At 37.8% G+C, this 16,321-nt stretch overlaps 1 protein-coding gene across 5 annotated transcripts in view; it reads right to left on the minus strand.

Moving 5' to 3' along the window:
* fmnl2a (formin-like 2a) overlaps nt 1–16,321 on the minus strand; it is a 94,759-nt gene that overhangs the window by 41,561 nt on the left and 36,877 nt on the right. For all 5 annotated transcript variants that reach the window (XM_088352271.1, XM_088352276.1, XM_088352273.1 and 2 more), the window contains exons 3-6: nt 14,099–14,179; nt 9,609–9,685; nt 5,467–5,550; nt 2,522–2,677 (exon numbers count right to left, since the gene is read on the minus strand). In XM_088352271.1, the coding sequence (XP_088208397.1) occupies nt 2,522–2,677; nt 5,467–5,550; nt 9,609–9,685; nt 14,099–14,179 (398 nt within the window). The remainder of the gene's footprint in view (nt 1–2,521; nt 2,678–5,466; nt 5,551–9,608; nt 9,686–14,098; nt 14,180–16,321) is intronic.

A 16,321-nucleotide genomic window follows, 5' to 3' on the forward strand; every position in this document is an offset into this window, starting at 1 on the left:
GCAGCCATGCATGGCGCCAACTTGCTTATTGGGGGCATTAGGGGTTCAGTGTTTTACCCAAGGACACTTCGACATGTAACACGGAGGAGCCGGGATTCGAACCTGCGATCTCTTGATCCCCAGACGAGCGCTCTACCTCCTGATCTAATGCCGCCCAGGAGTGCCTACACTTTTAAATTCGCTAGCTCTGTTAAAAATTCGATGCACTTTCTGTGTTACGTTAATTTCATGTTGGTTGTATTGACATTTTTACTTATCTATTGTAAAAAAATTTAGGTTTTATGTACCTTTTTTCAAGTTGCAGCTAAGCCTGATTTTATTTCCTGCACTGTTAGTTTTTGTTTAAAGTGAAAGATTATGTTAGTTGTGGTAAAATTATAATGTATCAACTGTAAAATATTTTGGGGAGGTATTAAAGTTTTATTTGAATCTATAAAAAAAAATCTTTGTTCCTTTTTGAGTTATTAAAAATGTCTAATGCATTTTAATGCAAATGAATATTAGCTCTAAATATCGGTTATCAACATCCTCTGATTACTAATAACCGATACTGGCCCATATCGGTCGATCCTTAGTTTTTACATACAAACTGGAATCAGAATTGGTATGTTCACAAGTTACGCTCATACAAAATGAGAAATTTTCACCGATAAGGGTTAGTTTAGCGAGTTAGGCAGAATTAGCCTGTATATCGTAATTTTTCTAATGTACTGGTTGTTACTAAGGTCCAAAGTTCACTGCGGCACCAGATTACAGACAAAAATAGCAGAAGAAGATATTGAGCAAAATGTATCGAACATAATAAATCTTAATCGAACTACAATCTTGATCGCATTGTTTTTGTTTTTTATTTTGCGTTTATATTGCTCTAAAAACAGAATATTGTCAATATACTGATCTTAATTCAACTTTTTCCGTACAAATAAACATCATGTATAGTTTTTTTTCAATTTGACGAATTAGGATGGCATGAGCATAATCCATACTTTTCTGAAAAAATCTAATTTTCCATCAAAACAACATGCGAAAAATCGATACCAGTCAAGGCTGGAAGGATATAGCTAAAAATGGCCGACGTGTTCATGCAAAACATCTCATTTTAGCAGACATGTGATCCCCTCTCTGAATGGAAGTCTCTGTGTTCAAATTAACCACTTCAAACAGACAGATTAAAAGTCACACGCGTCAACGTTCACACTGTGCTTATACATCAAGAGATCACAGGGAGGATTAGAGAATACATTACCTACCGCCGCCAGTCTTAGATTATAGTATTACCTCGATTTTTGTGGATTATCTTTTTAATAACAACTCGGATTAATAAGTATACTAAAGAACAGAGACGAATGATACACGTAAACTTACTTGCTAAAAAAGTTTAATGTGTATTCGTTGATTTACCCAGGAGATTTCTATTTTATTTTCTGCCCCTTTGGCGAAAATACCAGTTTTCTCCATCCATATATAGTGGATGCATCGGTTGTATCAATCTATATATACTATAAGGGTTATGTGTTTGTCACAAGTCTCGTAAACGATTCATTCACATTGCTCTAATCAGGGCGCAGTAAAAACAGAGTTCGTACATCGTTTTTCGTGGCCAAATTCAAGCACTTTTTAAGGACTTTAAAGCCAATTTTTTGATTGTTCAAGTACCATTCATCAGGTATTTAGCATAGCCACAAATAAATATGCCATTTACATCTGTGTTTTCTAATCTTATGTGCGCCTTTATCAAGACAGATGATTTTTAGATCTTGAGTAAATCGCAAATATTTGGTTTTTCAGAAAAATCTCTCCCTATATAGATGTTGGGTAAAGAAGTTCATGTATTTTTACTTATCATTTAAATCAATACATATTTTTTTATTGTAAATGCAGGGTTTGTACACCGTTTTTTATTTAATATAAGTGCATTATCAGTGGGGCAGCACGGCGGAGCAGTGGTTAGCGCATATTTTATGTAGCACTATTTAAATACTCTATATCAACACGTTATATTGCGTATTTCTGTATTCTATTACTTTTATTTTATCATTTTCAACACAAGGATACTGCTGGAAGTGTGAATTTTCCTACGGGGATGAATAAAGTATCTATCTATCTATCTATCTAACTGTCCTGATCCACCTATCCCAATGCACCTCTAGGGGGCGATGACACTTCACATGACATACTACTGCAATAGCAGCTGTAGTGTCAGTGTCATTTTTAAGCCAACTTTATTATTTATTTTTTTCTTTGTTGAATGAGTGGTCTGTCATTCAGACTGCCAAGAAACATGTAAAAAAGTTGCAACATGTTTTCAGAGGTGAAGTTTAGTTTCAAGCACTTCACCCCGATTGCAAGAAATTTTTCTGACCTTGAAAACACAACATTAAAATTGAAGCATTTTCCCAGATTTAAAGCACTCGTTCGAACTGTGTAATTCAGCATTAACAGGTCAAAAACAATGTTACACAAATGTGAACAAATATATTTAAAGTCAAGGCGGACAAAAAGTGGACAAGAAAACCGGTACCTTAACGTTGAGTGGCGGCCCGCCCGGGTGATGCCGTTCCCGCCTAGGGGGGAGGGAAGCGTGCTGCCTCCATGCAGGTCCTCGATGGACCGACTCCAAGGTTTGGATTTGTCCAGGAGGGCCTCCGGATTGTTTTCTATACCGTCACCATCAAACCTGGATACAAAGAAAGAAATCGTGAGAGGGATTTTTTTGCCAATTTTGCTTTCATGTATACACATTCAAAAAAGATGTGTTAGAGTGAATTATTTACTGTAGTAAGCATGAGCTATTGTAATGTATATTGTTGCTGGAAACCCTTACACTTAAAAAAAAAAACAATTCTAACCCCATTGGCAGAAAATGTAGCTCATTTAAAGCACATTTGTATTTATTTGAATACTGTATGCATTTTATTTTGTATAACATAAAAAATTCTATGCTTCTGATTTTTCGTGTTTAATTTCATTTCTAACTTGGGCAGAATATATGTTTAAAATGATCAAAATGATCTACGATCTGTTTAAACAAGAAAAACATGTTCTTTAAAAAAGTTAAGTCAAATAAGAAAAATTAAAATGTATTTTTAACAGGTCAAACAAGTTATAGAAAACACAATGGAAAAATTTGCTTAGAAAAAAGGAAAGTCAAATCAAAATGATAAATGTATTTTTTACAAGAAAAAACACTTAAAATATAATAAAAAGAAAAATCATTTGAAAACACACAGTCAACTTAGGGAAATTACATTTTTGTCAAGATAAACTAGTCAAAAATATGATTTAAATTAATAACACTTAAAAACGTTTTGGAAATTTTAAAAATACACACACACACACCATATCATAATTATTATTGTTGTTATGCATGTTATTTTCAATTTACATCATTAATCTATGGTAAAAAAAAAAAACTGAAAATAATGTTTACTATGTTTTTTTCATACTATGAGGCGCACCCAAAAAGCATAACTTTGCCTGAAATGGAACCTAGAAATATGATAATTGTAAATTGGTAATGCGTAATCACCATGAAATGCTACTACATGCGGTTTATGAATGAATAACTTTAGAGGTGTAACCAGATTTTATAACCAAATCTTCCCTAGCAGCTGATCGACTAGGACTCAACACCTCCCTGTGTAATTTGCTGCTCGACCTTCTCATACTGAGACCATAGGCAGCCAGTGGCCAGCAACACATCCAGCACCATCATGATGAACACGAGGGGCCCTTAGGGTTGCGCACTGAGCCCCCTCCTCTTTACTCTGCTGACCCACGACTGCAACCCAACATCCAGCCCCAACCTTTTCATGAAGTTTGCGGACGACATGACTTTGGTGGGTGAAGACAACAATTTCCACCTAAATGCGGAGAAGTCCAAGGAGATTGTTGTCGAATTTAGGAGGGCGCATACCGCGCATGCTCTACTCATGATCAAAGGTGCTGCGGTGGAGAGGGTGAGCAGTATCAATTTTCTCGGTGTACATATCAGCGAGGACCTGTCCTGGACCCATAACATCCCATCCCTGGATAAAAATGTCCATCAACGCCTGCATTTTCTCCGCAAACTCAGGAGAGCAAGTGCCCTGATCCCTTCATGCTCTCATTCCACAGAGGCACCATCAAGAGCATCCTGACCAGCTGTATCACTGTGTGGTAGGACACTTCCACCGTATCCCGCCGAAACACCCTGCAGCGCATCGGGAGAACAGGCCATTGGTGTCCCCCTCACTCTCCTCCTGGACATCTACATCTCCCGCCTCAACCACAACGCCACCAGGATTCCAGGTGACCCCCCACCCATCTCAAAGCCTCTTCAACCTGCTGCCATCAGGGAAAATATTGCAGTCTCTGAGAGCAACAACCAGCAGGCTCAAGGACAGCTTCTTCCATCAGGCTGTCATGGCTCTGATCTCTCTCCCTGCCCCAAACCATCCCAAGTTTATGCATTCTAGACAAATGAATGCAAAACTGTTCTACTTAGATTACAGCTATACTTCCACATTTTTTTACTCGAAACCAATACATTTTTATATTACTCGGTTTAAAAAAATTCAATCGCAAACAGGCTGCTATTTATTCTTCCTTCTTTTGGTTGTTTGTATTGTGTTTTATCTATTGCATGTTTGCACGCGGGGAAGAGGAAGCAATTACATCTTTGCTGTATGTTGTGCACAGAGCTAAGTTATATTATTTATGTTGTATGCAACATTTTTTTAAATTCTAACTTTTTTTATGCAAGTAGTTTTAATTTCATGCGCCCTAGTCACAATAAAAAAGTAGTTCTTGAAAGAGCGCTTTAAAATTCTGTTTGCCTCACAGCCTGGAAAATACAGAAAAGGCAAATTTTAGAGTTTCTCCAAGTAACCAATTACCAATTTCCTGTTTGTTATCACACCAAATACAGTAAATGTCATCATATTTTTTCTATAATGGTTCCAATAATTAACAGACGTCTCAAGTCATTTTTAAAAGGGAGTCATAAGGAGACTACAACTCAACTCTCTCCAGTAAAAAGCCGGTTTCGTGTTTGCTCTCATTGTAATCAGTATGAATATTCATGAAGCTTTTCATCAACAGCATTCTTGACTGAGTAGCACTTGGCAAAAGAAAACCTGCCAGCTTTGATTTACGATTGTTGTTATGTTGACGTTCAGGGCTTCATTCCACTGTGATTCTAAGAGTAAACAAACATTTGTAATAGCACATCGTATAACGACATATGGTCAAGTAGGGTGTTTGAATAAATGACTTAAGTGGAGCTTTCTTAGAACAACGGAGCATGTGACCGACTTGTAATCCTGCAATCAATCTTTAGCGAAGAAGCTAAAAGGGCCGAGTGACTTTTGGAGCCGGGCGGCGACAATGTGTGCCGTGTCGTGACGCGTCGGTGACTCTGCACAATGGCGCCATTGTGTTTTTGTCACTTCTGAATCCAATCCGGAGAAGCTGCAAGTGACTTACGTGACGGCGTACTGTGCGAAAGAAAGATATTCCACCAGCACGTCCAGGCCTTTGTTTTCTTCATTGAGGAATTCCCTCACCCACCTGCGAATGCAAAAACATAAACTTTCATTATTTCATAAGGAAAAATACTATTTTAATAAGGGATGCAGCATTACTGTTTTTTTTCATAACAATACCAGTGTCTGAAATAACGTCTGCCACACACAACGCCTCTGCCCGGGTGGCCGACAACTTTTTTAAGAAAAGAAAAATAATCTTTTGTTTTATATTTTTTCCCCGTTTGCTTTATTCTGATTTTGAAATCATCGTTCGGTTTGGAAATTTTGGTTCGTTTTGCAATTTGCATACTCGGCAGCCAATCAGAAGCCTGCATCGAATAACTTCGTGCTTCCGGACTTTCCCGAGCGTTATAAAGTCGTGCATTTGCATATCATTTTCCAAAGTAGACGCACAGAGAACATAAAAAAAATGGATAAGTGGTTAGAAATCAAGCCAAAAAAAAAACTCAGCCCCAGAAGAAAAATTCAAAAGAAGTTAACAAAATTTATGACGCTACAAAACGTAAATGTACATTAAGAGCATCGTGGAAAGAGGAGTTCACGTGGCTTGCAGCAGACATTGCATGAATGAAGATGAGTAAATACAGGTACATACTGATGGCAAATGGAAAACAGCGATGTCATATACATGCAATGAATGTTGTAAGTAAATTCATAATAAACTTAATTTTAAAGTGTTGTTCTGTTTAATACTTTGCAACAATGTTTTTTTTTTACGATTAGTCATATTATTGTGTTTCATGTTAGGAAAAATGGGGCACGCAATTTTATGGCTGGTGTCCGGTAACTTTTTGTCATGAGTTTCAGACACTGCTTATATAGTGCTTTTCAAGTCAATGAAGACATCCCAAAGCACTTTACAATGTGCTTCACACTTACCCATATACAAACACACACACACACACACACACACTCACATACCGATAGCGGTGTCAGCCATGCAAGGCAACTACCTGCTTATCAAGCGTATTAGGGTTTCAGTGTCTTGCCCAAGGACACTTTGACATATAACACGAAGGAGCTGGCAATCGAACCTGCTGATCCCAAGACGAGCGCTTTACCTCACGAGCTACTGCCAACTATCAGTGCAGGATATACAATAGGGCTTAGCAACACCTAAATAAACAAATAGCACCCTGAAAGAGCTATAATACAATATAATACAATATACAAACAACATTTTTATTTTTCCCCCACTAATTTTCAACCCCACTCATGAAGGAGTGTAAAAAACTAGCAGAGAAAATGCACTTTTCTTTTAAAATCGCAAATTGCATCGAAATTGCAATAGTGGTCGGAAAAATCGCAAATCACGGAGCCCTTTTCAGTATTCCTTTTACCATTTTATATGTAGTATAATTCGATATTTAACATTTTATCACGGCAGGCTGTAGATTGCCCAACTCTGTATTATGACCATCAGGTTTAAGACCCTCTACGAACAGCGCTTAGTTTCTTATATTTTCCGGCCACTTTATTAAAACACCCAAAAAATCATTATATCGCTTGAACCTCTAAATTAGTTTCTCTGACAGGCCGGATTGTTTGGTAACAAGATAAATTTGCAGGGTATAAACATAATGGCACCGAAGCATGCCAATTACATTGCACTCAAGTCCCCTGGCTGGGTCCTTATGAGCCCCCCCTGCAGTGTTATGGGTGGTCACTGGAGATCGGTGGTGGTACCAGTAAAGCCCTTCTTTGGGGAAAAAAATGGTCCTGTTGTGCCATGTGGTAATCATTACCACAGGACAACTCACAAGCCTCCCATTCAGCACATGTCGGTGACCAGCTCTCGACATGTCGGGAAGGTAGCGACAATCTTCCATTCTTCGCAGCCTCCCACTGCGTAAACTTCACCTCTGAACACAAGTTGCAATTATTCACTGTCTAAGCGAGTGACATCTTGCTCCTTCTCCACCCCTGCCGCTTTTGCCCCATTCTTATTATGCTAATGGTCTATTGTCTAGATTAAGACGATTACTGATGTAATCTAGTTTAGTGGCATAAGGTCTTGGGACAATTCGATTAATCTGTGTAAACAATTCCTGGATGTAATTCCTGATAGTTTATTCGTATGGAAGCAAAAGAGTAACAAAAGGCAATAAATAAAAACCTTTTGGGAAAAAAACACATACTCATAAATGACAATGATGTCAATATGGGGACTCATTTTTTAGAATGAGGTGTTATTGTAATGAAAGTTTGTTTTTTATCATCTATTATTTGTTTCTCATTTATTACACATGTAAAAACAACTACCTTTTAATAATAGGGTTTTCATTCTATTGCCGAGAATAGTTATAGATATATTTATATCTCAAAGTTTGAATTTCAAAATGTCCTTTCCCAAAATGGCTGCATTGATTTGTATTCTCATATTTAAATGTTTTGCAATTGTCATATTTAAGAAGAGATTTTTTCTGCTCCCCCCCATGGTTTTATTTTTTATTTAAAAAATATCTCAAGTCTCATAACAATATTCTTTATTTCATCTCCCAATATTTTTTTCAATGTATATTTTATTTCTATATATTTATGTTCATCACTGTTTATATCAAAACGCCCTTTTCCTCAATGGCTTAATTTCATGCTGCCGTTTGACCGAAAAATGACTCCTGCTGTCAATTAAAGTTTGTAATTTGGGCCTGAGCTTGATCATTAACGAGACAGTGTGTAATATTCAGTGCATCCGAGTGGTACAAAAAAATTCATTAAAAAAAAAACCATAGATAGATCTATCTATCTATCTATCAATCTATCTATCTACCTTGGTCATATCCCTTAAGAGGGGTGACCGACAGCAAGACAAACACATACAATAACAAAGAAAATAAAAAAGGGACAAAAATAGCAAAAAACACCCAAAAACATTTTTGGACCATGGCCATCCCAAATTCCCAAACACCCAAACAAGTTAAGCACCTCAGCACCCAAGTTGGTCATGCTTTCGTCCCCCCAGATGAAATGGGACACAAGAAAGCGGCCATGTCACTCGGGTCAGGGTGACACAACAAGCCCGACAGCTTTCACTGGTTTACCCCTGCCGCATCAAACAGGTGCCCTGCCCATCCCTTAGAACGTGTCCAAAAATCCCACTATCTTTTTACAACACCTCTCCACTCATTCCTATCACCAACAAGAGTTCTAGCTTCCACTAGATTTAGACCTCTTTCCTGTAGTGCACTCATAACACCATCCATCCACGTCAATCCCGGCCTTCCTCTAGGTCTCCTTCCATTGACTTCTGCTCTGTAGATCCTCTTCAACATTCGCTCCTCATCCATCCTCTCCATGTGTCCAAACCAACCAAGATTTGAATACTAGGAAAAAAATACCTGAACTATCATACCAATGTTAAGTTTTATAAAAGAAATTATAAGTCGAGAAATTTGTATTTCTTTTATATGGTGTAATCCCTACCGAAGGTAGCCGCCATGTTTGTCTGGCAACTTGCAACTTTGTGCACTGTAGCACTTGTTTTTGTTCGCCTTAAACAATACATTGCCATCTATTGTTCAAAAATTACACACTGGGGCTTTCTGAACGATTATTTTTCCTGTTATTTGTCATGTATGTTCAGTTTCCCTGTTTCAATTTGTTTGATTGAAAATACTATGTACTTGCTTTTAAAATTTGTTGATTGTAAATGTTGTCATTATTAAATATTTTACAAATGTTAGGTTTAGGAACAGTCTACTTTTTATAAGAGTGTTTTTTTATTTAATTTGAATGCTTTCATTTATTTTTTTTAAAGGTGGGGCCACAGAACAGATGTGATCATTTAAAAAGTATAATTTATATTATATTTATATGATAATTATATATATATATATATATATATATATATATTTATATATATATGTAAACATTTAATCCTAATGTTAATAAAAAAGTTTAAAATGATTAAATATTTAATTATGAGAGAATTGGAATAATACATTTTAAAGAACAGTATGTGGATTTTTCCCAATAACAACACTTGCTTGTTTTTTAACAAAATGCCTATTCTCACAAACGTTTATTTTTCTTTTTTGTCCTCCTTTGACTTCCATACATTCTGTTTTGACATTCACTCACCCGATATGATTGGTCCGCAATGAAATTTCCAGTTCTCTCAGGACTTGAGTGGACTCCTGAACTCTTCTGCGGAATTTCTAAGGAACAAGGAGGAGGTAAAGGAGTTAATATTTTATAAAGTCAAATACAGTGTGTCTGCAATTCAGCTCAACAGGAAGGCAGTTACTGCACATATGTCAATAAAGCACTATACTACACAATATTTATTTGTAGTCACAAGTACCACCCCAGCAGTAAATGGATTGGAGTGCTGACACATTGGAAATTGAGAATTCACGGATCCTTTAACCGCTAGGGACGTAAGGGTACCAATTCCTGTGTTGTGTCTTGGGCAAGTACAGCCTGGCATCACCCATCCCTCTCAGGACGTTTTTTTGAGTAGTGGTTTGCTTCCCAAAATGAAACCGATAGTACTGGTTTCCTCAGTTACCAGTGGGAGGAGAAGCCTCCTGATCTGATAGCACCTTCCTTATCTGGTCGCTGTTATTTTTTAAGATAAAGCTTCACCCAGCTTTCCAGAAATGACATTGACGACAGCGGTTTACGGGGTTAAATTGTTATTTTTTTTTACCCATGATGAGTTTAAAAATAGCATTTATCGGTAAACTGAATGGGGCTGTGGCACTGGGGCTGTAACAAATGATTTGTCAATGAATTGTATGAACTGAAAATGATTTTGTTTCCATCTATGCATCACAAAATTAAAACATTGGCTGTACTTTTGCTTGAATATGTGCTCGAACCAGGAGCGTTCACGTTTGAGATGGACCGCAGTACCACTTTTGAGCCAGAGATGGCAGTTGAGAGTCAAGTCAAGTCATGTTTATTTGTATAGCTCTTAATCACATAGAGTCTCAATGGGCTGCACAGATTAAAGACTATTGCAAACTGCAGAATATTATGACACCATCCCCTGAAATAAAAACTACATGAGGGCAAATAATACACAGATATTGTCAACATAAAATATACTTCTTGGTTTCTCGTCCATGGTATTATTATTTTGGTTCAATTAACTTGGACCCACACAGAGGACTGGAAGAATGCTGCTTGGGAGGGTGGGATGTCAGTGCTATGCCCTTGCACAATAGTATTGCCTTTTACACGCTGGTTAACTACTGTTAAAAGAAAATGACTCTGAAATTGTTTAATTGATGTTGAAAATGTCAGGAAAAAATGTTAAAACGTCATATCGTCACGTCATATTGTCAGATATAAAAAAAATGGTGCCTATGCTTGATGGCTGTTGAGATTGTCGTGTTTGTTTTGCTGCTGTTGGTGTCGGTGGATTTGTTCAGACCGAGGACAATCGACTTTGGCCTGGACGGATCTATTGACACTAACAAAGATGTTATATAATGAAATTGTGAATATGCTTGATTGCTAATAAGATTTTCGAGAAGGGTTGTTCAAACCTCACATTGTGTTTGCTGTTAAAAACGTCATATTGGAATATAATATTGTGAATGTGCTTAATTGCTGTTGAGATTGTCATGATTGTTTTCTGTTATTAGTGTCAATAAATTTGTTCAAAACAAAAAAAAAACCAACAACAAAAACTTGTCCAAATCTAGAAATTTGAAACCAACAAAAAGTATTTACTCTTAAAATATTTTGATAAGTAAAATTTTTAAAAAAGAGAGTTAAGAGTACATGGTTCAATCCAATGTATTATTGGATTCATTTTTATAATGTATTATTTTAATTGTGATATATTAGAGTAAAAAAGTTCATACATTTGAAAAAAAAGATGTATTTTATTATATATATATATATATATATATATATATATATATATATATATATATATATATATATATATATATTAGTATACACACACCCATCAAGATTTTCATTGCAATCTAAATCTTTTCAGCCAAGTGTAAACTATCATAATGGAAAAGCAACGATTCTGTCACTCCTCTCTGCGTAAAACCCTTAGAAAGAAAAACAATCCCAAGTAAGTTCCCACCCCAGCTTTGGGCGGAGTGTGTTTGGCAAATAAGAAGATGAGAAGCAGCGTGTTTTTATTAGGGAGGAGCCCTTTTGTGCATATTTTGGGGTACTCTGCAGGCTCCCAGAGGCAGCTCCACTCCTCAATGCACCTCCCCATTCCCAGGCAACCACCACACACTCCACATAAGTACAACCAGCTGCAGCCCAGAGGAGGAGAGCATGCAGCTCAAGTGTACAAGAGGAGAATTCGGATATCCTGGAAACGTATCAATGGTTGATACATTCTTGAAGACTGGTTGGATGGGAGCTCATTCGGCGGTGCATTCCTCGCTCATTGGCCGGAGCGAGGAATGCACGGCCGACTGCCCATATTAGGGGTGGGCGGACCAATCCAAATATCGATATTATCGATACTAATCAAGGAATTGGATTGAATTGATACTATTGCCCTGCGATCGATTCTTCACTCCTCCACTATTTCCACAAAGCGCCGCTTCGGCAGTGTATGTAGATGGCACAACCTTTCTCTCTCACCAGCCGCCAGCGCTGGGCGATACTTGGAATTCTGGTATCGAATCCGATTAGGGAAAATACGGACGAGTGTCGATTGCTTGGACATGTCATGATCAGTGAATAATTAACAACCCCTTGGATTTGTTAGGTTTTAATTCCTGTTGGTATTTCCTGTTCGGTATTGTTCCCGTTTATTTTGTCCTGTTTAATATCGGTTTCCAGTTTTCGTTCCCGTCTGTTTTTGTCCCTTTTATTATTCTCTCCAGTTTCTGTTCCTGTTTAGTTTGTCCTGTTTATTTTCGATATCCTGTTTCATTATCAATTCTGTCCGTCCGGTATCGACCCCATCTGTACGATATCTACTGGGGCAATTGGTATTCTTCTCGTCGGTCTCTGGCTTCCTGTCTTTCCACGCCAGACCGCTGCCTAACGTGCATGCCTCCCCATTTCCCGTAAAATAAAAGGCTTGTGTGAGAACGTCACGCGTCTGGGTCCTGATCCTGTTCTGGTTCATGACAGTAAACGGGACAACTGTAACACCTTCCATTGCACGAAATTTTGAAAATAAAGACAGTAGTGCAAATAAAGTGCAAACATAATTTGATCAAATTTGAAAGTTATAACTAATGTATAATCTTACAATCAAACAAATTAAGAACATTATTGTAGTGATAGTTAAAACGGGAAGACAATATCGATCCAAAGACAAATAAATCGATCTGAATGAAGTCCTCGCTCAGTATCAATACCATCGATATTTGGATCGATTCACCCACCATGACTCAATACTAATAATCGTACTGGCCATGAAAAACCCATATTTATCTATCCTTAACATAAACACAAGGAAAAAGCTCATCCTGTAGAGAGCAACGAAGATTATAAACTAACTCCAAGGACGAGGGCTTAGTTATTCAACGATCATGAAATTTCCAAGCAATCGATAAAGACTACTTTGTATTTACTTAGATCGGAAGGATACCAAAATTCCCAGTATCGCCCGCTCCTAGCCTACACACCACGGCTAGGCAATGACCTCCAGCTCTCTTGCCGCTGCACAGAGTGGCAATTGTTTTGAGTTTGAAGAAAAGGGGGACGGCGCCGGGAATGTGGAAAGAAGCCCCATAACTCTTTCCCTCTTTATGTCTCTTTGGCTCTTGGGCCCCCTTCTCCATCAGCGAATGCTCGAGCCAAGAGTGACAAACTAAATTGTGCTAAGCCGTTGAAAGAAAATGACACAGGATCATCGAATATTTCATCTCTCGGGGTGTATTGTAGTTCCAAGAACCGGTTAGTTAAGAATCCACATACTGTATGTCACACATGCAACTGTCCCAACAGCATGTTGTGATGATGCAACTGTTTCTTGACCCGACTATTTTTCAGTGTTTTGCTTTTGTATCTACATTAATAGTCAGTGCAGTGAAGTGTAAGGGTAATAGAAGTCAAGTCAAGTCATGTTTATTTGTATAGCCCTTAATCAGTAAGAGTCTCAAATGGCTGCAGAGACCACAGATTATTGCAAACCACAGACTATTATTACACCATCCCTGATCTAAAACCTACAGGAGGGCAAGGAAAAACTTAAAAACCTCAACATGAGGAAAATGAAGAAGAATTCAATTGGATTATTTGGACATTTTTGCTGTTTACTCAGATCTCATTAATCACATATGTAAAAAATGCCCGCTATCCTACTCATATATTATATTGATTGACTGACATTTTTTTCCTATGCTCATTCGATAAAAATCCAAAATCAACAACTTTTAATGAGAACAATTGAGAAAAACAAAACAATATATAGATTTTTTTTTAAATTATAATCAATTCCTCATTTAGTATTTTTTTAATCCACAAAAATGCTTTTTTTAAAATATGTGGTAGGTTGGGTTTACTGTTGAAAATAAACACAAATTAAAATCATAATCATCCCGACTGACTGATATGATTAAATATTTATTCACCCAGCTCTGATATATATGTACTGTATACGAGTATTTTGGGCAAGGTTGTCTTACCTTCCTCGTGACTGCCGGGTCGAGATAACTCCTCAGCTTTTGGATATACGTATGAGGGGGATTTTTCACTTGGAAGCGTTCCTGTCAAAAAGAGAAAGCGAAAGTCAGAAGAGGAAAAACCTTGACAGGCTGTTGAACTTTTTTGTGCTTAGGCAGACAAAATTTGAACCATTTCTAGACACAAATGCAAAACTTGACGTATTGATTCATGAGCGACGCCGTTTTCCCCAGACAAAAAATCTCAGCCTTTGCTTGCGTAACTGAGGTTCTCAGGCTAATATTTCATTTTGGCCCGGGCCAAAATACATCCGGTTTCGAAACTACTCTCTGGAGTATTTGTAACTGCAACTGAGACAGTCTGTTGGAGCTTCGGGTCAGACATTTCTCTAACTTTGTCAAACCAGTATTGCACCAAATACATAGTGGCGATAGCCAAGAACTTCCATCATGAGTGAACTCACACGGTCATGCTCAAAGGCACTTTGCCAGGTAGATAATCTGGACAGAGTTAAGCCTTTGCTCCAAATTTAGGCAGACACTGAAAATAGCATAAGATTACGGCTAACTCAGATCAATGGGATTATTACTATTAACACCAATTTACGGACACCTTTATTTTATTCTTTATTTTAATTTAAGGAATATATACAGTAAATGAAAAAAATATATATTTTTTAAATTTCAAATATATATATTTAATTAAAACACAATTTATAGTGCCCTGTTAAGGTGTAGCATGATCCTGCTCTCTTGGACGCGACACGTAGGGGGCAATGATGCTTCGTAGTACGATGCATACAAACTAATACCAGCCGGCGTTAATCGTAACGGAAGAACTGCATAGGAAGAGTGAAGCCAACAGAGAGCATCTTTGGCGTCATTTTTAAGGGTACTTGTGAAATATGTCACGAATTTCAAGCATTTACAACAAAAATCCAAGCACTTTACAATCCTTGAAAACCCAACATTAAAATCCGAGCATTTTTAAGTATTTCAAGCACCCCTACACACCCTGAGAACCAGTAGAGTGTAAGTCACTCTATTGATCATTTTGTGTGCAGAATCTGCGCCATCGTGTGATATTTGAACCTTGATGTGTGATTAAAAATGGTAGTATTTGCTGGGTTTGTTGTTAGAGAATTGAACCTGCTATTTTTCTTTTAGGGTCCCCTGGCAGTGTTGGAAAAATAAGTACCTAATTTCCTGGACTATCAAGCGCACCGGATTGTAAGGCACACCTTCAAAGAAAGTCTTTTGCAAAATATATATATTTTTTCTACAAGGCGCACTTGTCACGGTTGTCATGGCGCCAAATTGGCCCCGCCTGTGTGGCTCCAGATGCGGCTCGTTGACAGCTAGGCTTCCCTTCTATTTAAGCTCAGCGCTCTCACTCACCCTTTGTCAGTCCGTCAACGAACCTCTGCACCCGCAAGACGTGGGTTTTGACTCTGTGCGGTTTCCTGCTTGTGTTTCCTATACGGTATTGTTCCCGTCTATTTTGTCCTGTTTAATATCGATCTCCAGTGTCTGGTATTGTTTCCGTCTATCTCGTCGTGCTTGTTATCGGACTCCAGTCTCCAGTGCCCGATATCAATCCTGTCTGTCCCGTCCTGTCTGGTATCGACCCCATCTGTCCGATAACTGCTCGTGCAATTGGTATTGATCTCGTCGGCCTCTGGCTTCCTGTCATTCCACGCCAGACAGCTGCCTTACGTCTTACGCCCAACAATCACCGAATCACTGGCGTTTGGGATACGGTGCGTGACTGCCTTATTTCCCATAAAATAAAGCTTGTGTGAGAAACGCATCTGGGTCCTACTCCTGTTCTTGACAGCACTGGACTATAAGAAGCATTAAACTAAAACTACTATTATGGGTAAGGTTGCAAAAAATAGATTAACTATCATGATGAAATCTTGTTTTACCACTAAAACAGATAATTTCATAAATGTTTTTTTCTGTTTTTTAATAGTAAACACCTGCAAATGAGATAACACAGAATGCCAATTTGTTATTTCTTTAATCTTATTGATCAATGATGTTTGATATTTTGACTACTATGCACTGTTTGCAACCAACCTCACCCAGACCCTAGCTACGGTGGCCCCCAAGTCCTTAGTTTCAGACCACGGATTAAAATCCTAAAGATAAATTGAAAGTCTTGATGTCGGACTGTAACTGCAGCATCAACAACAAAAAACATCTCTGTCAATGACTTAGCTT

Source organism: Urocampus carinirostris, chromosome 14 (assembly GCF_059441175.1).
Source record: "Urocampus carinirostris isolate Australia breed hairy pipefish chromosome 14, RoL_Ucar_1.0, whole genome shotgun sequence".
Lineage (NCBI taxonomy): Eukaryota > Metazoa > Chordata > Actinopteri > Syngnathiformes > Syngnathidae > Urocampus > Urocampus carinirostris.